Source organism: Papio anubis, chromosome 10 (assembly GCF_008728515.1).
Source record: "Papio anubis isolate 15944 chromosome 10, Panubis1.0, whole genome shotgun sequence".
NCBI classification, from domain to species: Eukaryota; Metazoa; Chordata; class Mammalia; order Primates; family Cercopithecidae; genus Papio; species Papio anubis.
This window is the reverse complement of record NC_044985.1, coordinates 61,333,296-61,358,466: the sequence shown is the minus strand read 5'-3', so window position 1 is coordinate 61,358,466 and position 25,171 is coordinate 61,333,296. Positions and strand designations below refer to the sequence as shown.

General features: G+C 40.7%; 1 protein-coding gene and 1 long non-coding RNA gene across 5 annotated transcripts in view; one reads left to right on the top strand and one right to left on the bottom strand.

Annotated features, from left to right (window-relative positions):
- Positions 1 to 12,199, bottom strand: part of LOC103876349 — a 51,850-nt gene extending 39,651 nt beyond the window's left edge. For 2 of the 3 annotated variants that reach the window (XR_004176580.1, XR_002516176.2), the window contains exon 1: positions 7,432 to 7,699. This is a non-coding gene — a long non-coding RNA (uncharacterized LOC103876349). Of the gene's footprint in view, positions 1 to 7,431; positions 7,700 to 10,763; positions 10,796 to 11,905; positions 12,049 to 12,157 lie in introns of those variants that run through there. The other variant, XR_004176579.1, reaches the window with a different exon arrangement.
- The window catches only part of PDE11A (phosphodiesterase 11A), a 455,368-nt gene that overhangs the window by 417,197 nt on the left and 13,000 nt on the right, over positions 1 to 25,171 (top strand). For both annotated transcript variants that reach the window (XM_031651382.1, XM_009182512.4), the window contains one exon: positions 1,596 to 1,679. In XM_031651382.1, coding sequence (XP_031507242.1) covers positions 1,596 to 1,679 — 84 coding nt within the window. The remainder of the gene's footprint in view (positions 1 to 1,595; positions 1,680 to 25,171) is intronic.

Sequence of the window (25,171 nt, the reverse complement as noted above, 5' to 3'; positions counted from 1 at the left end):
TTTTAAAGAAATATTTTGTTTATTTATTTATTTATTTTTATTTTATTTTATTTTATTTGAGACAGAGTCTCACTCTGTCACCGAGGCTGAAATGCAATGACACAATCATAGCTCAATACAACCTCAACCTCTTGGGCTTAAGCAATCCTTTCACCTCAGCCTCCTCTCAGGAGGAGACTTGTAGTCACTGAGACTACGTGTGTGCCACCACAGTTGGCTAACTTTTTTTTTTTGGTAGGGACAGGGGCCTCACTCTGTTGTCCAGGCTGGTCTCGAGCTCTTGGACTCAAGTGATCCTCCCACCTCAACCTCGCAAAGTGCTAGGATTACATGCATGAGCCACTGCACCCAGCTCTAAAGAGACATTTTGGACCAAGACTCATATTATTCACAAGAGCTATCCCTCTCTCCAGCACATTTTCACAATTTTCTCTAAATTCCAGTCTTCTGTCCTGCTATTTCCCATCTCCCATTGCAAAACAAGGATGAGAAGAGCCTGTGGGTATCAGTGACCTTCTCCCCAATTTGGAGATATTTTCCTCAGATTTGGCAGCTAGTGATTTCTGCCCCACCCACTCCCACTCTTGTTCATACATCTGAAGGAGGCAGGATTTTCCAACACCTCTGGACCAAGGGGATTGCTTGGCTCTGCCCTCATGGCCTATAAGGACACCAAAATGATGTGAATGCCACGTTTTATGTAGAGGAAAGATAAAACTTACTGTATAACATTAAGGGAGGGCAAGTTATAACTAGATAGCCCAGTCTTCTAGATAAGTAAGGGCACAAGGGAGCTTCTCAGGCCTGGGCCTGACTCCTTAAGAACAAAGGGAGAGGCAGTCTCACTGGGACAGAATTGGCAGTGTTTGTTCAGTGAATTAATTTTAACACTAAAATTCCAATTGATTGTTTCCCTTAAGTCTGCCCAACAGAAAAATGTCATTTATTTCTCTTAAAAATATACCGAAATTATCTCAAACATTATAACATCATAAAGCTTAAGGGCTGGGAATGAAGAGATAATGTGTACCATCCACCATCATCCACACAATGATAGATAAATATTTAAAAATTTATTAATGACAGAACCTTATTGAAAAACATATGTAATTGCCAAATCAACCCCTCACCCTGAAAAAGTAGTATAAATGGTTTCTATTTACAATAAAATTGCTTTTAAGGATATTTTCCAATCTGTCCCATTCTATCCCAACCTCTCACTATAGAAATGAAAGCCTGCATTATTTTTGTGGCAGTAAAACATATTCCTTTCCACTTGACCTGTACTCAATTCGCAGTGACCTGATGACTTGATTTAGTAGCAGTTGCTTATATTTGAAGACGGGTTTTTGCCCCAAGAAGTTGCACGCTAGAAAGTTCAAGTAAATTTGCTTACAAATCTCATAAAAAGAGGTAAAAACATTTCATTTCTCATCATGATAAAGGAGAAGAAAGTATGTGTAAAGATTGATTGTGATTTGTGAAGGGTTCAGTTTGTAAAAAATGGATCACTGTAGCAAAGTGTTTGACAAAGCACCCTGTAAAATACTTCGGTGTAGTAAAGCAAGGTTCTTCCCCCGCCCCCCTGATTCTAGGCAATTTTTGATCGGAACCGGAAAGATGAACTGCCTCGGTTGCAACTGGAGTGGATTGACAGCATCTGCATGCCTTTGTATCAGGTACTTTGATTTGGGAGGGCCTACATGTTCTGACTGAATCAGAAAAGGAAAAGTGTGTGCTTCTCAAAAGCACTCATTTTAGGAGACATTTCCAGGGTATGTACATTGCTGAGAGCTCTGGCTGCAGTTTGTCTTTTTTGAACTTCTGACTGTCCCCTGTCTGGGAAGAGTTGGTTCTAAGAGGCTGCAGACCTGCATTCTCCACCTTTTAGGACATAATCTCCATGAGCCTCCACTCCCTCATCTGTAAACCAGGGATAATAATATTTTATTTACTATCTCTCAAACTGTGTGCCATAGAACATGAACATCCAGCCATCATCTAATAACTATCTGTTCAACAAAAGCTCACAGGGCCAAGAAACATGTTTAAACTTGATCAACTCAATTTCTCAAACATATTTGACCATGGAATTTTTTTTAACAAATTTTCTTTATTAATATCATGTGAGAATAAGGATTCCAGGAAACTTAGTGCTCTGCTCTGACCCCACAGTCTGAGCGGGGGGGTTTTGTGACACACCTTCCAGCTTCAAAATCTGCCTGTCTGAGATGCATGCGGCAAATCCTCACCAGTGAATTTTGAGCGAGATGCACTAATGACTCCAGCTTTGCTACTTGGTGTGTAGGCCTCTCCTTCTGAAAGGAGAAAAGTGTCGCTTTGAATGGTTCACACTCCACGTTTTGAGTACGGATCAGGGCTGGCGTCAGTTAACACTAACAGTTTAGTGTACATTGGCTTTTAATTTTACTTCTAAGCATTTGCTTTCATTTGTAAAAACCTGGCAAGTTCTTTACCCCCAACCTAGCTCAATCAGAACTGAGCTGCTTGTCTAACTTCAAAGTGAGAAACATGCAGGGAAAGCAAAAGCTCTTTAGTTCCTCACCCTATGTAACCCTATTAAAAACACAGTATTGTTTTTTAAGGACCTCACAACCATCAAGTTCAAGATCATCTACCACTTCGTTTTCAGCACTTTTAGGAACTGCTGAGCCCTATCACAGAACCCTGAAAACAAACAGACAAACTTAGAATACTGTCTTGAAGATGGATATGTAATTTTTAATAACTATAACAAAAATAAATTCATTTTTGTTTTATATTAGTCATTAAATACATGATACCATAAAGTCAGGTAAAGTTTTAAAATAATCTACAATTGCTTATTTTAGTTAAAAAAGGAACATAATGTTCTTTAATAATGAAAGATTGGGCAAACAAAATAGAAAATGATGTATACTTTATTTTAAGGGGATCCTCAACTCTCTTTTCTTCCTGTTGGCTCCTCCCATCCTCAGTGTCTCCGAATAAGCAGGCCCCCATATGCAAAGCCCAACAACTTCTGGGTCACTTATATCTTGCTTTGTGAAACTGACCTGGACTATACATGTTGAATTACTTTTTAACGTTATTCAGTTTTGTGTGCACACTTAGGCAATAAATGGGATGAAGAAATTAGTCGTGCAATTACTACATTCCTTTTACTTTGGGTAAAGCTTAGGAGGATGAAGACATGTATTGGGGTGGGAAGCTGATAAAGTTTTGGTACTAGTTTGCAAAGCTATTTTGGAGTGAACTCAAAGTCTACACACTCTTCCTATGTGATTGGTTATAGGAAAGGCTGTAAAGGATCCTCATATGGTTTTCCATGTTAATTTGCTTTATTACTAATTCACAATCCTTTAGGGCTTATCTTATGCTTCCTATTAAATGCTTTGAAATCTTTAGGTTACAAAGGAAGTTATTTGAATTTAAGTGGAAATAGCAATTTCTAGAATTTAGGGAGTAATATTATCCCTTCACATTATATATCATCCTGATTTTTCACATCTGTTTTACTTTACTACTTATCTGTGGGTTAGAGACCTCTGCTATTTTCAGCTGCAGGAAATTAACATATAGAAAGATTAAGTGATGGTCCCACCAAATGAGAGTTGTGTCCTGCTCACCCCTGACCTTTGTTTTGGTGTAGTGACCTTTCTACTGCCCTTCCTCACCTCTGATGGAAATTTCTTGCACCATTTTTTATTATTTAACTAACTGGGGAGAGATGTGTCATGCTGAAAGGGAATATGGAAGGAGCTGTTTACAGAAGCTCATATTCATACTTGCTGCTGTATCTTTTCATTTAACAGGGGATGAAAATCTTGCTCTTTTTGATTCCTTATTATCACTAAGTAAAAAAAAAACTCATTATTTCATTTGTAAGTTTTAAATACAAGGCTTTGAAACCAATCATTTTAAGAGCCGTCAAACTGAAACTTTGTAGGGTAAGTTTAAGTATCCTCTCTGAGGGTCCCATTTTATTTCATCTTATGCAGTGTTCTCCCTTCCCTCCACTATTTAACTGGATAATCTCACATTAACTGTTGGTGCTTCTGAACTGAAATCAAATCAGTCAGTGGGCAGGAATCACCATTAGTGGGAAGACACAACATCTTGAGGAAGTGACAAGCCAAGAAGGTCACTGATGTGACACCATTCACTGAGATAACTCAGTGAAAGTCAAGTTTGGGGTTTTGAACATAAAAATGCAATAATAAGGAGTCTGAGAGGATCAAAGACAAGTGGGAAGTGTGCAGGTGGCAGGAATCCCTGATGTGATTGGTCTGACAAACAGCATCATAAGAATTCAGCTTCGCTTTACCATGTTGGTCTAGGCATACGGCAAAAGGATACCAAGGAGTACACATGAGACAAAGCATGTCCCCTCTGACAGCCAAGGCCTGACCCCAAGGTAGGGCAAGGTTGGATGGCAAGAACCTTCATGTAGAGCCCAAGGCAAGCACTCTCATAGAGAGAGCTGGGATCTTCCTGCTGGTGGAGAAGTTTGGAGAGTTGGAGTCTACAGAGGGTGGGAGTTGACCCAGGGCACCCCACGGCTGGAGGCTCCTGGGAACAGCAGTGGGACAGAACAGCGAGTTTGGCAGGGGCGGGTGGCCATGCAGCTGCACAGTAGATACACATATGGTTTGGGTACAGCTTTTTGACTTCATTGACTTTCACTGGGTAGTTCGGTTTTACTTCGTGGTTTTAAAAGGGTTGTGCTTGTCAAATATGAAATAGATAAAGCACTTTCTGCTTGTGCTCCTGTTTGCTGAGATTAGCTCTTCTCCAAGCAAAGGGTGAAGATTATCACTACTCTCAGGTGCCTGAAGGGCTACTTATTTATGTGCCGAGTTGGCAACCCACACCAGTATATTTTGGATGCCCAGTGCATTTAAAATCAAAACTCTTTTATCTGAGATAGCTTCCAGTTCCACTCATTTTTTTTACTACATTGAGGGAAAACAATGAGGAACTCCCCCTCCTCCAAAATCTATTCACTAGGAGGTTATCTAAGTAATCTTGAGATTGACAGAAAGTGACAGACAGAAAATATATAAAAATATATAAATGAAACAGGAAAAAAAAAGATGTGCAGGTCCTCTTTACCATATGTATTGTCAACAAGAGAGGCTGACTGGTTCTATCTCAAGTGGAAAAAGACAGCATGTCATTGTGGCATTGATTTAGCTCTCCCAACATGCCAGGTGGGTAGGACACACGCACAGAACAGTCCCAGATCGATGGATAGTTATCTAATAAGGATGTAGGCCAGGCTTCTATCCATATGTTTATATGTGAGCATAGAGTTCGCTGGAACTTGCTGTCATTTTAATCTTCAGACTTTTCCTTAGAGAGAGAGAGAGAGAGAGAAGGAGAGAGAGAGAGAGAGAGAGAGAGAGAAAAGAAAGAAAGAAAGAGAGAGACAGAAAGAGAAAGAAAGAAAGAAAGAAAGAAAGAAAGAAAGAAAGAAAGAAAGAAAGAAAGAAAGAAAAAAGAAAGAAAGAAAAGAAAAGAAAGAAAGAAAAAAGAAAGAAAGAAAGAAAGAAAGAAAGAAAGAAAGAAAGAAAGAAAGAAAGAAAGAAAGAAAGAAAGAAAGAAAGAAAGAAAGAAAATGATTGTAACAGGATGAAGTCGTGATTTATGGGTGACAGCCTTTTAATCACGAAGGCAAGAGTGGGCAGGGAACCATCAAAGCACATTTCCCCAAGAGAAGACTCAAGCCCTGGTTAGTTAGCTGTGTCCTAGCAGGGCATCTCAAAGGAATACATTGACATCTGATTCCTATGCGTTCTGCTGTCTTTGCACCCTGCTGGGGAACCATTAGCCCTGCTGCTCAACATCTTTGAAGGAAAAAAAAAAAAGGGAAGAAGGAAGAAAAAAAGACACAATCAAACTTTGTGTCATTGCCACACCAGCCTTAGGGATAAACAGAAACCCTCATGTCACAGTATCATTCTGAGCTTTTCTCTGCAATAGCAAGCTAAGTTCTAGCTCCTTATTTTCATTCTCAACTTAACCAAATCTCAGTGTACCTAGAATGTCAGAGGTGCAGAGTCATTATAAATCTTTTGTTTGTTAAGGACTGAGGGATTTAATTTTTATTATGAATATAATCCAATTTTTAACTCATCCCAAACTGGCTTTTGATTTTGGAGTGGATATTTTCTCACAGATAATGCAAAAGTACGTAACCTGGCCAGCATCTAGCCAGAATAATTTTCTCTTTCCATTAAGAGTAGGAAAATTTTGATAAGAGTAGTACCTCTTTATTAAAATGTCATGATGTTTCTGAAACAGGCAGGGCTTCTAATGTTAAGATTTACAGTAACCTTTGATTTTTTTCTCTGCCTTCACTTTTTTTTTTCTGAGATAGAATTTTGCTCTCATTGCCCAGGCTGGAGTGCAATGGCATGATCTCGCCTCACTGCAACTTCCGTCTCCCGGGTTCAAGCGATTCTCCTGCCTCAGCCTCCTGAGTAGCTGAGAATACAGGCATGCCCATGCCCGGCTAATTTGTTTGTATTTTTAGTAGAGGCAGGGTTTCACCATGTTGGCCAGGCTGGTCTTGAACTCCTGACCTCAAGTGATCTGCAGGCCTCAGCCTCCCAAAGTGCTGGGATTACAGGCATGAGCCACCACGCCCAGCCTCAGCCTTCACTTTTAATGGTTATTTTGAAAAATACATTCCACGTGATGCAATATTAATAGGCTCTCTGGGAAAAAGGGAGAAAAAAACTTTAACATATAGTTGAAATAGTAGAGTGGGAGTTAGAAATTGATAAACTAGAAAAGAGGATATAATGTGCTACTCCAGGACACTTTCTCTGGATACTGATGAAAGTACTTTAAAAGCAATCCAGTGTTCCCTAAGAACAACTTCATCAGATATTTAAAAAAAAAAAAAAAAAAAAAAAAAAAAAAGACACCACCCAAATCAGTTAGTTTCCTGTGTTTCTCTATGACTTTTAGTATTCTTGTAGATGAAAGGAAGAGATAGTTGGGTTTAGTTTCTTACTTATCCTTACAAAGGGGGGATATACATGGAATGCCATCATACATAACTCAAAAAATATGGAAAGAAAGAAGGAGGGAGGAAGGGAGGAATGTAGGGAGAGAGAGAGAGAGGGAGGGAAAAAAAGAGGAGGGGGAGGGGAAGGGAGGAGAGGGGAGAGGAGGGAAGGGGAGGAGAGAAGGAAAGACAGAAGCAAGGAAGGAAGGAAGGAAAACAACTTCCTATATTCTCTATAACTGATCTATCTGGCTCCACTTTTTCCTGATGATGGGGAGTAGGGTGGTGGCTGTGTTCAGGGACTATTATTTAAACTTCACTATATTAAAGTATCTCAGTCTCTTCGGGTTAAAGTACTCCCAGTCAGAGCTCTTTCTCCTCCCCAGCTGACATCTAGGTACCAGGGAACTCACCTATGGTTGTGATGATTTTGTGACCTTCAGGAGAAGGATGCCTGGTGCACATCTCGCCTGTTGGGTCTTTCTGGGTTAACTGAGAAGTGGCTGGTCGCAACTCTGGCTGTGATGCTGTGCCAGCCCCGTGTGACTATGGTGTGGGTGTGATGAGCACTTTGTGCCAGCCCTGGCCACTAGCTGTGGCTGCTTAAGTCTGTGGTCCTTGTGGCAGCCTCTTGGCAAGCCCCCTGCACCACCCCCAGCAGCTTCCTGGCCAGTTCTAACTGACTGGTTCCCTTGGCATTTCCTCATTCCCCCTGGGGCACCCATGAACTCCCAGCTACTTTCTCATTACCCTGCTGTCCACACAAATTTCTAAGTCTTTTCTAATATGCTGCCTGGGTAGTGCCAACTTGCTTTAGGAAGATTCTATTATTTTCCTGAATTAGGCTCTGAAATCTGAAATGTAAGCCCTCCCCTCACCTTTAAGGTTTGACCCCCAAGGAATGTGAAGCCAGGACTACTCACTTCTGATCTCCCTCTCTCTCACCTACCTCTTTCTGCCTCTCTCTCCCCTCTCTCTTTCTCCTCTTTTCTCTCTCCCTGCCCCTCTCCCCACTCCCCTCTTCCCCTAATATTTTCATTTGCTTTGCTTTTCCTGATGGGAACTATCCTTATATGGTCTCCTCTGTGTTCTTCCTGCTAGAGTTTTGTAGTAAAACTTGAAGATCTAACTTAGCCAGGTTTGGTTCTTAATAGAGAAAGGAGAAGGCCACTTCACCATGCAAAGCTACAAGCAGGGTTATTCTCTTTCAAAGCTGAATGATGGCAGCTTGTTTCTAGCTGGGAACTGCCATTTGCCTGAAGGAGGGAAGCCTACTGAGATAATGGGAGAGGAGCCCCAGGCATCACCATTCAAACAGAATGGAAAATGCACTGGCTTACTATTCTCAAAATATTGTCCTTGTTACATAATAATGTACCCAAATCGGAGTGCTGCTGATAGTAAAGTCTGTTTATCTCAGAAAATATTCTATGTGTTGTTAGTCAAATATGAATGGAAGAGAAACATTAATATTCAAAAGTGTTGGTTTTATGTAATTTATAGGCCCCTCTACTACAGTCTATCTTCCAAATTTTTGACAAAATGATCTTTTTTTTAAAAAAAAAAAAAAAGTCTGATCACAGCATCTCCCTGCTTTAAAGACCGCAGGTTACTATCACAATCTATAAGGTCTACTTTCCAGAGTCCTTGGTTTAGCATTCAGAAACCCTCTCATTCATTCTGAAGCCCACACCTATTCCTTGGCCTCATCTCCTGTCACCCTGCCCACTTCCTTGCCAGATACCCTTTGCCCCAAGCACAGGACTCACTAGCCCTTTGGTCCATTTTCCCTGGCCTCTGCCTATGCCTCCTCGCTCTCATGTCTGCCTGGAAGACACCAGCCCAAGCTGTCACTTCTGTAAAACCTCTGCTTCCCCACAACATTCCACAGCACTGTCTCCATCTCCTGATAACCACACACTCTGTGTGTGATTATCTTTCTGTCTCTTCCCCATTAGACTGGTTTCCTGGAGCCACCATATTCCTGGCACCTAGCACAGTGCTAGCACATCAGAGCTGCTCAGCCCAATGTTTGTTGAGCAAAGGAATGAAGAAACAGAAATGTGAATGATAGGATGCAGTATAAGCAGTGGAATGTATGAAGTAAGTTTATAATGTCATTTAGTTATCACCTATAAATACAGTCATGTGTTGCTCAACAACAGGGATACATTCTGAGAAATGCATCTTTGACAATTTCATCATGCAAACATCATAGTGTACTTACACAAACCTATATTGTACAGCCTCCTACACACCTAGGCTATATGGTATAACCTATTGCTCCCAGGCTACAAACCTGTACAGCATTTTACTGCACTGAATACTGTAAGCAACTGTATCACAATGGTAAATATTTGTGCATCTAAACATACTTAAACATAGAAAAGGTACAGTAGAAATATGGTATTATAACCTTATGGGGCCGTGGTTGTAGATATGGTCCATCATTGACTGAAATGCCATTATGAGGTACATGACTATGTATAAAACCTTTCATCAGAGTATGCACTGTTATATTCCTGCCCATAAGCTGGAGTATATGGCCTATGATATCTTTTTATAAAGTGGTTTGGTTCTCATCATAGTTGAATTCTACTGTAAAGGGCCAGTTAATAGCCATGAATTTTTCAGAGCTTTGACTTTTTCATCTAGGAAATACATTAAATTTTCTTTTATCCAGCATTGCCAGAAAATATAGTCCTCTAGTTATTTTATATTCAGGTTAAGAGATGGAGCTAGCATATGTCACAGATAGATTTCAAGAAATATATATTGTATATTGCATACATATGATTTTGAGAAATTATAATACAATAAAATACTAAATTTATCATGATTATAGTTTAATCTTTCTTTGACTCAGAAAACTTTTAGGATCCTCTAGTGTCTAAAAGTAATCAGTGCAAACATCAACTAAGAATATGCTCTGTTCTTAGCCAGGCATGGTGGTGTGTACCTGTAGTCTCAGCTACTTGGGAGTCTGTGGTGGGAGGATTGCTTGAGCCCAGGAGTTTGAGGCTGCAGTGAGCTATGATTGCAACACTGCACTCTAACCGGGTGACAGAGCAAGACCCCATCTCTTTTAAAAAAAAAAAAAAAGAAAGAAAGAAAGGAAAAGTAAAAAAAGAATGTGCTGGGTAGGAAGAAGTTCTGAGTAGCAGAGAGGACTCATTAATAGAAGAACGATTAAGTTCCTGTTCCTTCCAACATTATGCATGATAATTGGCAGGTGAAGGCATCTCATACCCTTCGCTACATCTCAAAGTTCTTCCAGAATACTTGATGTTTGTCACCTCCAAAAAGGAGTTTGACCTGATAAACAACCATCTCTATGTATATTTTTTGGTAAATAAAATGGACTATAATTTGTTTTATTTCATGCAATCTTGAAAAAAATACCCATTCTTTATATGTTAGTGTTAATATATTCCTATTCATATATATTTCATGAGCTCAAACGGTGCCATGAATCCATATTAAAATGCTGGAATCCAATGGAAAAAATAGAATATACCCCCAATAAGGTTTTTGAGGACAGATTTAAGATAAGATCTTAATTCTTATCTTAAATTCTCCTTATCCAGCTGACCAACATACGTAACTCTTTTTTAAAAGGATTTCTGCTTTGGAATAATGAAGCTAAATGTCTCTTAACCCCAAGTCCTTACAAGGCTTGGAATGTTCTCTTCCCTTAAGTAACTATCTAGTTTTTTTAGAGAGCATATTTTAAAAGCTTATTTACCTCTTCTTCATGACCCTCTCTTCTTTGGCTCTCTTCAGAAGAAGGAGGAAAGAAGCAGGAAGGGCAGGAGGAAAGGAGGGAGGAAGGAAAGGAGAAATATATATATGTGAATGTTAAAAACTCTGCTGTTGAGGTATCAAAAGCAAATGAGAAGAGTAAAGAAAATATACATTAGAGAATACCTAAATTGTCATGAGTGACTGTTGGGAGAAATAAGAACCTCACATTCTCTTATTTCTGATACCCCTTCATACTACTGTCCACATCCAAACACATTTTTACCAGGGTACATGAGTGTATTCTGGTAATACACTCTGCTTTGGTCACTTAACATAAAGTTCTTAATATGTTTCCATGTTTCTACATAATTTTTACATTGTCCTTTTTTTTTTCCTTCTTTCTTTATGAGACAGAGTCTCACTCTATTACCCAGGCTGGAGTGCAATGGTGCAATCTCGGCTCACTGCAGTCTCTGCCTCCCAGACACAAGCAATATTCCTACCTCAGCCTCCTGAGTAGCTGGGACTACAGACGCACGCCACCACACCCAGCTAATTTTTTGTATTTTCGTAGAGACGAGGATTCACCACATTGCCCAGGCTGGTCTCCAACCTCTGAGCTAAAGTGATCCACCCGCCTTGGCCTCCCAAAGTGCTGGGATTACAGGCATGAGCCACCGCATCCAGCTTTCACATTATCCTTTGAAATGACAGTCTGGTATTCTGATCAATTGACTTGTTGTAATTTATTTAGTTATCCCCTACTTTTTTCCTAATAGAGATAATTCTGAAATGAGCACTTTGGCACCTCATTTTATTGACTTATTTAATACTATTAAGCATGATTAGAAATAATAAAGTTGCATTTCTTTTTTTCAAAGAAAGATATACACTCTGAAGGAAACAGAAAATAAGTGGAGATAAGCTACCCTCAAATATTGGAAGCTAAGAAGGAAGTAATCTCCCAGAATGTCTGCACAAGGGGAGAGCAACAGGGAGCCAGCCCATCTGCCTTTCAGAAGGAATGCCTGAGAGGCTCAGGACTTAGGAACAGCCAAGAGTGGATATGTTAGTTTCCGAGGGCTGCTGTAACGAAGTACAGTAAACTGCGTGGCTTAAAATAACAGAAATGTATTTGCTCACAGTTCTGGAAGCTAGAATTCAGCCACGAATTCTCTCCATGTGTGGACAGGACTGGTTCTTTGTGAAGCCTCTGAGGGAGAGTCCGTTCCATGCATCTCTCCTCATTGCTGATGGCTGCTAGCAGTTCTTGACATCCTCTGCCTCTGTTTTCACATAACATTTTCTTGTGTCTGTGTTTTCACATGACCTTCTTATAAAGACACAAACTATTGGATTTAGGGCCCATTCTAATCCAATATGATCTCATCTTACCTTGATAACTAACATCTGCAAAGACCCTATTTCCAAACACGGCCACATTCACAGGTACCCGGGTTAGAACTTCAACATAGCTTTTGGGAGGACACAAGTCAATTCACAACAGCGAGGTTGAGGAATCAGCCTGGAAACAAGAGGGAAAGAAAGGTTAGAAGTTGGTAAATGGGATCTCAGGAATCTCCCACAATCACATAGCCAGGTCAACAGACTGTGTAGCCACTGCCAAGTCAGAAGAGAGTTCTTCTCTCAGAGTACTCATGAAGAGAATCTGTGGCTGAAATCTAAAGCCCGTGGAATGATTTGCTGGACTCTCAGATGCCCTATGACTCTGCACCTGGAGTGCCAGCAGCCAGATACCCCCAGAAGCAGAAAAGTGGGATTCTTCTCTAGGGAAACAGAATAGCCTCAGAGAAAAGATCTGCATGGACTTGCACTTCAGATTCTCTCAATGAACCAATTTCCTGCAGGATGCCCTTAAAATGGGGCCACCAGTTGACAGTCACGGCTCTCCCACTTACCTGCCTTGGTCCACTTTGTACTCTGCCTTGAATAGGTCTTTCGTCTTTCAGTGCCTTGCATTTAAATATATGCAAACAGATAAGGGCCACAGAATGTTTTAGCAAAGCCTTCAATATGAAAGAATAGATGCAAAGTAAAAAGCATGAAAGAGAAGGGAATTCAGAGCATACAGTGAAGGCAGGAAACAAAAGACAACTTCAGAAAAACTTCCAATGCCATCAAAAAGCTAAGAAATATGTTATAAAACAAGGCCAAAATGCCTGGGGTATTTTTTCTTCTCTATTACTTTCTAGTCGTGCCATCATGATTTTTCTTCTTCATTTGGATCCCCTATATTAGTAAGGTCTCCTGACTGCCTCCCTGCCAGCTGCCTCCACTCTGACCCCAGTCTCATACATATAGTCCCATCCTCCAGGCTCCATGTCACCACCACAGCTATCCTCCCAAAGCACAGCTGACTGCATGGCTCACCTGCTTAAAGTCCTTCGGGCCCTCCTTTCCCCTTACTACAGGAAAAAAATCTCAGTTGGCGCAATTGACCTTCCCATCCCACCTCCTTTCTCTCCTTCCTTTGTACTCTCTGCTCTTGCCGTAAGTGGCCACCTGCCATTTCCCTAATTGCTACCTCACTAATGTTCCACACCCCGTGCCTGTGCTCACCCAGCCATCTGCAGGCCTACCTTCCCTCCTCTCCCCATGCAACTCCTAGTCTTGCTTGAGGACTCTGCTCACATGACAGGCTCTTAGGAAACCTCTGTTTGCCCCCAGGAGGTAGATATTCTAGCCTCTGGGATCCTCTTTGTGTTCCTTTATTAGAACATCTTAATTGTTTACATTCACTGTCTCTGTTACTCAGCCAGGATGCCCAGCACAGCTGAATCTACCAACTTCCTCCCTCATCCAAGCTGCAGCAGCAGTGTGTGTGTTGTTACCAGCCACTGGGAGACCCCACAGGGCTGCCTCAGCAACACAGCAAGTGCAAGAGAGTGACAGGAACGGGAAAGATTGGGTTTTCACATTGTTACTAGTAAGCGCTTGCATTTCCTCAGCATCTTGTGCTTTCAGGATGCCCTGAAATAACCTATCACTCTTGAATTGCCCTGTGGCGGTGTTAACATTCCTGCCTTTATTTCACGGATGAGAAACTAGGGAGGTTATACTTGCTGCTCACAATGGCCTCAGTGAATTAGGGGAGTTTCAGCATCTGAACCAATAACTCCTACAAGCAGAGGGATGAGCTATAGAACCATAAAATAACAAAAAAAGGACAAATTATTCTCCAAGCCTTTGATTTAATATATCATCATCGAATTTAGGTTTTAGTGTTACAGGTGATCTGAACAGCTGAAAAATCTAAAGAAGAAAGGAGAAATAGTGAAACAGAGACATACAGAAAGATAGCCAGCAGGAGGGAGAAGAAAGACCTAAGATGAGGGCCTAAGAGGAGGCAGTAAGGGCTGAGTGTTTTTATGAGTCCTCTTTCAAACCTGCCCTCTACACTCATAAACTGAGGGCTCACCATCCTCAGCTTTCTTTTTATGGTGATCACCACCGGCTTGTAGGTTTGGCTGAAAGCAGCTTCACTCTGCTACTTTTTAAAGGTTTTGGGCCTCACAAAGTGACTTTCTTCTTGGAGCAAATGGAATTGATGATAGACAATAGCAGCCTTTCCAAGAGTCTGAACCAAGGGAGGTGAAGTATGTGGAAAAGCTTTGGAAAGAGTACACCTATTATAGTTAAAGCCCTCCAGCATGTGAGTCACTATTGTTATCATTAATATCATCTCTCAACTTCAGTATCTTTGCTGTAAATTTGGATGTATAATAGCCAAGCTTTCTGCCTCACAAAGATGTAGTGAGTCCATAACAACATTTTTTGAGCACTTAGTATGTGCTCAAGACTAACTTTCCAAACATGATCTGATGTAATTCTCTTTTTTTTTTTTTTTTTTTTTTTGAGACGGAGTCTCGCTGTGCTCCCAGGCTGGAGTGCAGTGGCCTGATCTCGGCTCACTGCAAGCTCCGCCTCCCGGGTTCACGCCATTCTCCCGCCTCAGCCTCCCAAGTAGCTGAGACTACAGGCGCCCGCCATCACGCCCGGCTAGTTTTTTGTATTTTCAGTAGAGACGGGGTTTCACCATGTTAGCCAGGATGGTCTCGATCTCCTGACCTCGTGATCCACCCGCCTCGGCCTCCCAAAGTGCTGGGATTACAGGCGTGAGCCACCGCGCCCGGCCCGATCTGATGTAATTCTCTTCACGATACCAAGTTAGATGCTATGAGGATCCTTTTTTCTCAGATGTGAAAACTGAAGCCATAGAGCTTCTGTAACTTACCTAAGAATATATAGTAAGTGACAGGGCATAGATTCTTTCTGCTTTCAAATCTGTGACTCCTAACCAGTACGACTCAGTGCTGCCTGAGATAATGTGTGTGCAGGCGTTAGTATTATACAAACCTGAGATCATTTATTGGGTCACCTTTAACAGAAGAAACATGGTATTTTTATTCTAGAATAGTTAACTAGGTGAGTACCTGCAGACCATCTGTAGGAGGGGAAAGCAAAACCCTGAAAGGTCACTATTAAGTGACCTGACTTGATAATGGCAGAGCTGGGTTTAGAACCCAAGACTTTGGACTTTTAGTTTTAGGTTTGTTCCAATATATCCTACTATCTACGTATAAAATTTGAAATATATTACCTCAAAGTTTTCAAAACTATTCAAAGGAACAGAATTTTTAAAGGAAATCTACTTGAGTAGCAAGTTCTGCTTGCTTTCAAACAAGCGAAAAGCAGACTGAACCAGAGAGTTTGTTTTGAAGGGCAGCATGGTGAACCAAGATGCCTCCAAGAACAGGGGCAATGGAATGAAAAGTCAGCAAACAAGGTAGAAAAGACAGCCCTGATAGGGCCTGAGAAACTGAACAGAAAATCTGAAGGAAGATAAATGGATAATTTAACAGCCATTCAGTTTATAAGAAAGACAAAGAACAAGCTACATTGCATCAGAAAAGGACTAGAAATGATGATGGATGGGACCCTTCAAATGAGTGGTGAACACAACAGAATCACAGTTGCCTGCAGAATTCCCAGCTGAGGGCAAATTGGAGGAACTAAATAAGGATATGAGACTGATACGGATTGAAGAGTTTTTCAAAATCTATTTAATGGCCAGGCAGGAGACATTGATCGCTTTTCAGAGGAAATGTTGAGGGGCAATGAGGTAGTCAGCCTTTATTTGTGATGTGGATGGGGGAGTGGAAGGAGGGGGGTGCTTATTTATATACAATGTTATTGCAACATACATTAAGGTATTAAAATTATTTTTGAATTATGGTGGTAAAGCACTAAATTCTTTTGATCTTTGTGGAAATAAGCATTTCTCCTTTTTGCCCCTGTACTTGTAAGCCTTTTTTAACAATTAACCAATCAGATGCCTTAATACTTCTACACATGACCAAAGATTGCTATTTCCTCTATCTGTTCATGATAGACTTTTAAATTTTTTATTGCTAAATAGTTTAGACACCCTCAGTGAACACAATTCACGAAGTACAAAAGGCACAAATTATCAGAGAAAAGAGATCCTCCCTCACACTCCTTTTTGCAAGTTACCCAGTTCCTTTCACTGGGGCAACCACTGTTAACCAATTCTTGTGTATGCTTCTAAAGATAGTTTATACATGGATACAGCGTGTTTTTACACTGTTTTTAATACATAATGCTTATACATTGTTTTCTATGTAAATATAGTGCATATGCATGTATCTATACTATGCTCACACATATGTATCTATGTGTAAGTGCATATTTATATATGAACATATATGAGCATAGTGTATATCCTGCTCCATATCTTGCTTCTTTACACTTAATTTATTTTTTAGATTTTTCATTCTCCATGCAGAAGATGTCTCATTCTTTTTGATGGCTGCATAGTATTAGATTTTAAAGATGAAAAATAAATTATTTAAACAATTATTTATTTATGGACATTGATGTTGTGTCTAATTGTTTGCTGTTGTAAACAATGTGCAATAAATATTCTTGTAAATACACAATTTTCATACTTTATTTGTAGGAGAAATACCCAGAAATGAAGGATAACTGGGCATTTGGTGTATAAGCATTTGAGATTGTGATAGATATAGCCAAATTTCTCTCTGTGGAGTTTGAACCAATTTATATTCCTACCGGTAATGTCTGAGATGTCTATTTCTCTATGCCCTTATCAACACAATGTATTACCAAATTTCAATTTTGCCAATACGATCAGTATAAAATTTATCTCATTATAGTTTTAATTAGCATTTTTCATATTATAAATAAGTATGGTCATATTTTTAGTATAGATTTATTTACTTAGAAGCCATTTGTGTTTCTTCTGTAAATGCTTTATATTTTTGCCTATTTTTCTATTGAACTAGTGCTATTTTCTTACTGATCCATAGGAGCTCACTATCAAAGAAATAAACCCTTATTATTTGCAAAAGTGACAAATATTTTTCCAAGTTTGTTATTTATCTTACCTAGTTTTCTTCACATCAGTTTTTGACTGAACTCTTTCCTTATGATTTGAATGGTCACTATTATCATATACTGATTCCCTTAACTTTGGTTCTATTTTAGTCTTTCTATCTGTTCTATTGGTTATACTATTTTAATTAATATCACTTTATAATATATTTTAATGTCTCATAATCCTAGTTTCACCTTCCTCATTATTCTTTTTCAGTATTTTCTAGGTATTCTTATTTTTTCATATAAGCTTTAGAATTTAGTTCAAAAGGAAATCTGGTTTGTCTTTTTACTGGCTGCTTATTTAATTTTACATAGTCAATGTTTGAGAGTTAAATTAATATGAAACTTTCCAACATTTAAAAGATAGAAAATGTTGCCCATTAGGAAGTTTAATTTATAAAATTATTATGTTCCCTCTTTAACTGCACTGTAAAAATGAAATAAAACTATTGAAAATACTGGTCCCTCTGTGCCTACACAAACAAACTTTTCCCATATCTTTGGCTTTTGGGGAGTTAGCAATGTAATTAAAGAAGAGTCACAATAACATACCTTCTACCGGGTCTTCCAGTGGACAGATTGGCCCCTTTCTAGGACAAAGAGAAGGCCAGCTAATGATACAGTATCTTCCTCAGACATATACCTAGTAGTAAATGTAACATATTCCCTTTCTATATTTTTATTATCCCAAAATTGTCACTCTTTTTTGGAGACAGGGTCTCACTCTGTCACCCAGGCTAGAGTGCAGTGGTGCTATCATAGCTCACTGTGACCTTGAACTCCTGGGTTCAAGAAATCCTCCTGCCTCAGCCTCCTGAGTAGCTAGGACTGCAGGTGCACACCACTACACCGAGCTAATTTTTAAATTTTTCTGTAGAGACAGGGTTTCACTGTGTTGTCCAGGCTGGTGTCAAACTCCTGGTCTCAAGCGATCCTCCCACCTCACCTCCCAAGGATCAGGCATGAGCTACTGAGGCTGCCCCACTGTCTTTATTAGGCTGTACAATTAAGAAAAAGAAGTTTCCCTTGCCATAGGGAGAGAGACCACCAAAATAATAAAGGGTTTTTATCCCCCAAGGATCTTTACCTAAAGACAAAGCATTTCTCCTGGATGCTTTGGGTCCTCTGTAGATCTGGAACATTGGGATTCATGGGCTTGATGGTTCCTCTCTATCTCAGATCTGAGCACTGTCTGGTGCTAGGCAGGGAGCCACCTTTAAACTCTCACAAGAAATGCTCAGTAGTCATCATATTTGCATGGTGCTCACTAAGCAGTTCATTAGTGTGTATAATTAGAACTCTCTTTTGGGACTCTTTTGGCACTCTCAAATATAAGCTAAAAAATTAAAACCAATGCTAATAGAATATTCTGGAATCCATTCTTTGAGGTCCTATAGTGACTTACCCAGAGCACCATTTGCACCAAGGACAGATATTTGCAATTCTCTATTTGTACACCCATTCTCACACAGACACCCTACCCATTATTTTAGGAAATCCTAGAACTTGAGGCACATGGGAAATATACAAAAAATGTACAGTGAATGAATGTTTGCAGCTCAACAAACTAAAAGTTTTTTTTTTTTTTTTTTTTTTTTTTTTGAGACGGAGTCTCGCTCTGTCACCCAGGCTGGAGTGCAGTGGCCGGATCTCAGCTCACTGCAAGCTCCGCCTCCCGGGTTCACGCCATTCTCCTGCCTCAGCCTCCCGAGTAGCTGGGACTACAGGCACCCGCCACCTCGCCCGGCTAGTTTTTTTGTATTTTTTAGTAGAGACGGGGTTTCACCGTGTTAGCCAGGATGGTCTCGATCTCCTGACCTCGTGATCCGCCCGTCTCGGCCTCCCAAAGTGCTGGGATTACAGGCTTGAGCCACCGCGCCCGGCCACAAACTAAAAGTTTTAAATGATCCTTTTTACACATTGAACTTTGAAAAAATAATAGAGTTTTATATATTTCTATAAAATCTCAGGTGGCATGGTATTAGCAGAAAACATTCCAGTATATGGAAAAGTGGATTATTACCATGTGGCCGCTTTTTAGTTACATGTTCCAACCACCTCTTGTATGAAGCCCCATTCATCAAAGCCTGTGGCTTCTGGGTCAGCAGCCATTCCTTCCAAGTCAAAAGTTGCCAACACAATGAACATGATTGATTAGCTACCAGTCTGCTCTGAAAATCCAACCAACAGGATAACCAAGGACAGCATCCTGGAGGGGCTCGTTATAACACAAGAAACTGTTCTTCTTGCTCCCATTTACATGAGCTGTCTTTAGGCTTGCCTGTCCTTTACAACTTAAAACTCTTGTTTTACTTTCCCAGGGCAGGGTAGAGTAGATAAGTCACAGATAAAAGATGCTCAGACTACATCTAACGTCTGGGAAGTAGTGTGTCTTCTTTACTTAGCAAGACCTCCACTTTCCTGTGAATCTGTTCTGAACCAGCATCAGAGACGTAGAATAAAAGAAGTTGCACCATTGTCCTCAACACTGCAGTAAGGTGTGAGACACCCATTGTTACTAGCGTTCCAGTTGAGACCCTTGATGTAAAGATACCATGAGCCTTGTACTCAGCCAAGCCTGGACTGACATTTCAGCTCTGCTGTGTACTTAACCATGTAAACTTTGGCTCTTTAACTTAGTTTTTCCAATCCCAGGTCCCATATCTGTCAAAACAGAGCCAATACTAGCTATCTCACAGCACCATTCTGAGTTGTAATCAGCTCACATATGAAGAACTCCAAGTATGGCTTCTGGAACATAGGGCACGTGAATATTCAATAGTTAATTCATGTTAGCAAGATGTGCTTTACTTTCTATCACAGCAAGCAAACAGGTGGCCCACAGAATAGATTCAACTCACAGACATGTTTCATTTAGTTGAATATAGTTTTTAAAATTGTAAAATGTCCTGTTTGCCATAGTCCCCACCACCCCCAACTCTATCATGCAGCCTACTTCATTCATTAACTTTAGTGACCTGGCCCTGTAAACATTTTAGTTTCAGACTCTTGCCCTACATTATGGAAATAACAAGGCAGTTAATCCAACAAGACTAACATCCCTGCCTCATTAATTCAGAATGTTAATGTGATTTGTGAATATTATTTTCCACAAAAGAGTCTCTTGTGCATATAAATAAGCAAAACAAGTAACCTGAGAGGTCAGGAAGGAACTGGAAAGAGAAAAGAAAGATGGAGATAAAACTGCTATAAAGCATTGTTGCATTTTCACTTTTACATGCACGACTAATCTGCTTCGAATCTTGGGGGAAAAAAATGGTCTCTTCCTAACTTATTACTAGTACATAATTAGCTTACAGAATATTAGACATTGATGCTACAAACATCATCTTTTGTATAACTTGGATAGACTATGCCCTTAATATTCCAATTGCAAATCTGAATTATTGTTGTGTTGGATTCTAATGAGCTAATATGCCTTCATACTAAGCAATTATCTTTGTGACTTTATCATCTTTACTGCTTTTTGGGTAACTGCCTCATATTATTTAGATTTTAAAATCTCAAATATTGCCTACTAAACAGAAAAAATCCCTAAACCAATCACTGGGGCTCTCCATTGGTCTGGCCTGAACTAATCAGAGCACATGGAATGGGTTCTGTTACCAGCAGACGGGTAAAGGGACAATGTACAGCCTCTTTTGTCTACTAGAGTTCACTTACAGCTCACTGCCAAAAAAAAGCTACTCATAACACACACACAAACACACACACACACACACACACACACACACACACACACAGAGACACAGTCCTCCAATGCAGGGCATCAATTTGTCCAAGTATCAAGACGCCTAAAACACTGTGCCCTGCACAAGTAGTCAGAAAACAGAGACCTACAATATGAAATCAATTTTCTCATTTAGGAATTATATTCAGCTCCTAGTGAAAAATAAAAATAATCTAGAAAAGCCAATGCTGTAGTGCTATTATATGGCAGTTCCGTAGCCATCAGAAACCTAGTTCTCAGCCAGGCATGGTGGCTCATGCCTGTAATCCCAGCACTTTGGGAGGCCAAAGTGGTGGATCACTTGAGGTCAGGAGTTCACAACCAGTCTGTCCAACATAGTGAAACCCCGTCTCACTAAAAGAAATTATATATATACACAACTAACCAGGCCTGGTGGCACACACCTGAAATCCCAGCTACTAGAGAGGCAGAGGCAAGAGAATCACTTGAACCCAGGTGGAGGTTGCAGTGAGCTGAGATTGCGCCACAGCACTCCAGCCTGGGTGACAGAGTGAGACTCTAAAAACAAAAAAAGAAAGAAAAAGGTAAAGAAACCTAGTTCTCCTTTATCTTTCCTTAGCACATGGCTGCCATAGTCAAGTTTGCCTCATAGTCACAAAATGGCCACTCTGGCTCCAGCTATAATGTGCATATTTGTATTAGTCTGTTTTCACACTGCTGATAGACATACCCAAGACTGGTCGATTTACAAAAGAAAAAATACAGTTCCATGTGGCTGAGGAGGCCTCACAATCATGGTGGAAGGCAAGGTGAAGCATCACATTTTACATGGATGGCAGCAGGCAAAGAGAAAGAGCTTGTGCAGGGAAACTCACGTTTTTAAAACCGTCAGACTTTTTGAGACTTATTCAATATTATGAGAACAGCATGGGAAAGACCTGCCCACATAATTCAGTTACCTCCCACTGGGTTCCTCCTATGACATGTGGGAATTGTGGGAGTTACAATTTGAGATGAGATTTGGGTGGGGACACAGCCAAGCCATATCATTCCACCACTGGCCCCACCCAGATCTCATATCCCCACATTTCAAAACCAATCATGTTTTCCCAATAGTCTCCCAAAGTCTTAGCTCATTTCAGCATTAACTCAAAAGTTCACAGTCCAAAGTCTCATCTGAGACAAGGCAAATCCCTTCTGCCTATGAACCAGTAAAATCAAAAGCAAGGTACTCACTTCCTAGATAAAATGGGGGTGTAGGCATTGGATAAATACACACATTCCAAATGGGAGAAATTGGCCAAAACAAAGGGGCTAAAGGCCCCATGCAAGTCTGAAATCCAGTGGGGCAGTCAAATCTTCAAGCTCCAAAATGATCTCCTTTGACTCCATGTCTCACATCCAGGTTATGCTGATGCAAGAGGTAGGTTCCCATGGTCTTGGGCAGCTCTGCCCCTGTGGCTTTGTAGGGTACAGCCTCCCTCCCGGCTATTTTCATGGGCTGGCGTCAAGAATCTGTGGCTTTTCCAGGTGCATAACGCAAGCTGTCAGTAGATCTACCATTCTGGGGTCTGGAGGATGGTGGCCATCTTCTCACAGCTCCACTAGGCAGTGCCCAGGTGTTGACTCTGTGTGGGGGCTCCCCCACCCCCAACATTCGCTTCCACACTGCCCTAGCAGAGTTTCTCCATGAGGGCCCCGCCCCTGCAGCAGACTTCTTCCTGGGCATCCAGGCATTTCCATACATCCTCTAAAACCTAGGCAGAGATTCCCAAACCTCAATTCTTGACTTCTGTGGACTTGCAAGCTCAACACCATGTGAAAGCTGCCAAGGCTTGGGACTTGCACCCTCTGAAGCCACTGCCCAAGCTGTACCTTGGCCCCTTTTAGCCATGGCTAGAGTGACTGGGATACAGGGCACCAAGTCCCTAGACTGCACACAGCAGGGGGACCCTGGGCTTGGCCCATGAAGCCATTTTTTCTTCCTAGGCCTCTGGGCCTGTCATGGGAGGGGCTGCTGTGAAGACCACTGACATGGCCTGGAAACATTTTCCCCGTTGTCTTGGGGATTAACTTTCAGTTCCTCATTACTTATGCAAATTTCTGAAGCTGGCTTGAGTTTCTCCTCAGAAAATGGTATTTTCTTTTCTATTGCATTGTCAGCCTGCAAATTTTCCAAAGTTTTACACTGTGTTTCATATACCCTTTAACAGCACCCAAGTCACCTCTTGAATGCTTTGCTGCTTAGCAATTTCTTCCACCAGATAACCTTAATCATCTCTCTCAAGTTCAAAGTTCCACAAATCTCTAGGGCAGGGACAAAATGCTGCCAGTCTCTTTGCTAAAACATAACAAGAGTCACCTTTGCTCCACTTCCCAACAAGTTCCTCATCTCCATCTGAGACCACCTCAGCCTGGATTTCATTGTCCATATAATTACCAGCATTTTGGTCAAAGCCACTCAACAAGCCTTTAGGGAGTTCCAAACTTTCCCACATTTTCCTGTTTTCTTCTGAGCCCTCCAAATTGTTCCAAACTCTGCCTGTTACCCAGTTCCAAAGTTGCTTCCACATATTTGGGTGTCTTTTCAGCAATGCTCCACTCTACTGGTACCAATTTATTGTATTAGTCCGTTTTCACACTGCTGATAAAGACATACTGAAGACTGGGTGGTTTACAAAAGAAAGAGAGGTTTAAGGGACTTACAGTTCCATGTGGCTGGGGAGGCCTCACAGTCATGGTGGAAGGCAAGGAGGAGGAAGTCATGTCTTACATGGGTCGCAGCAGGCAAAGAGAGAAAGCTTGTACAGGGAAACTCCCATTTTTAAAACTATCAGATCTCATGAGACTTATTCACTATCATGAGAATAGCATGGGAAAGACCTGCCCCCATAATTTAATTACCTCCCACTGGGTTTCTCCCATGACATGTCATGTCTAAAACCTAGGCAGAGGTTACAACTGTGGGAGTTACAATCCAAGATGAGATTTGGTTGGGGAGACAGCCAAACCATATCAATATTCCAACGGCAAGAAAGAGATAGGGACAAAGGCAAGAGAACGCACCTCCCAGCTGAATAAGCCCCATTTAAAGAGTTTTCTTCAAGCCTTTATGAATTCTGCTTACATTTCCCTGGCTACTCCTAAGCTCAAGGTAGATTAAAATGTGTATTGGGTAGGCAACTGCTAACTCTGGTAGGGATACCACAGTTCTGGCAGAATAAATGATCATATCCTTAAACAGGGCAGGAATTATAAAGTTAGAGCCCTTTAAATGCCATTGTTTTCTAGTCTGAGAAGAACTCAACTGTTATGAACCCACTGAATCAGCTATTTAAGTCCTTGCCTCTGCCTGAGTGTTTTTTTATTATTTCACCCTCGGTCTTGTTGCCAAACTTCAGCCTTGTATGTTGGTAACCTTGAACCCTGTTCACTCTTTTCCAGGGTGACTCTGCCTCTTACTTGCCCTCTGACCAATCTTGACCTCCACAGACCTAAGTCATATGAACACATCTGAGACCACAGCAGCACTTGAGTCTGTTAAGGAAAACATTTATTAGCTAATGAGATATTCCTGAACATAAACAGGCAATTCCTATCTAGAAATGCACTTTTCATTCATAATTCTAACCAGCAGGCTGACCCAGTCAAACTCACATGCCAGCATTACACATATGGTAGGTGGTTACCAACCTGGGCTCTGGAGTCAGAGACCTGAGACCAAACCCTGGCGCTGTGGCCCCAGGCAAATTATGTAGCCTTTCTGAGCCTGATTTTCTCCTCTCTAAAATGGGTTGATAATGCACATACCTGGTAGTTTTGAGAATTTAATGAGATAAACTACATGAAGCATAAATATACCACAGTGTCTTACACAGTTACATGTGTAAGCTACCTACATAAATAATTATTATTAATTTTCCAACCTCTGCAAATAACACAAAAAAGATATGTTTTAAGGCTGGTATCTTTAATGTGAATGCTTAAAAACATCCAAGGAAGTCTGTGTTCACCATTATAGTTTGATTATTTGTTTTTCAAAGCAAGTTTTAAAAACTGCTGGAAGCCTTCTATGGTAGTTAATACATTATCTTAAGCAATTTAATGCAAATTAATTTTTACACAACTTTGAGTTTCAAAAGCCATTGAACTGGGGAGGGAAGGAGTGAGGTTTAGGAAGAGTCTGTTTGCTGCCTTCCATCTGGACTCCACAGCCAGCTCCATCTGCTCTCACATATAGTAACTAACACTTTAGC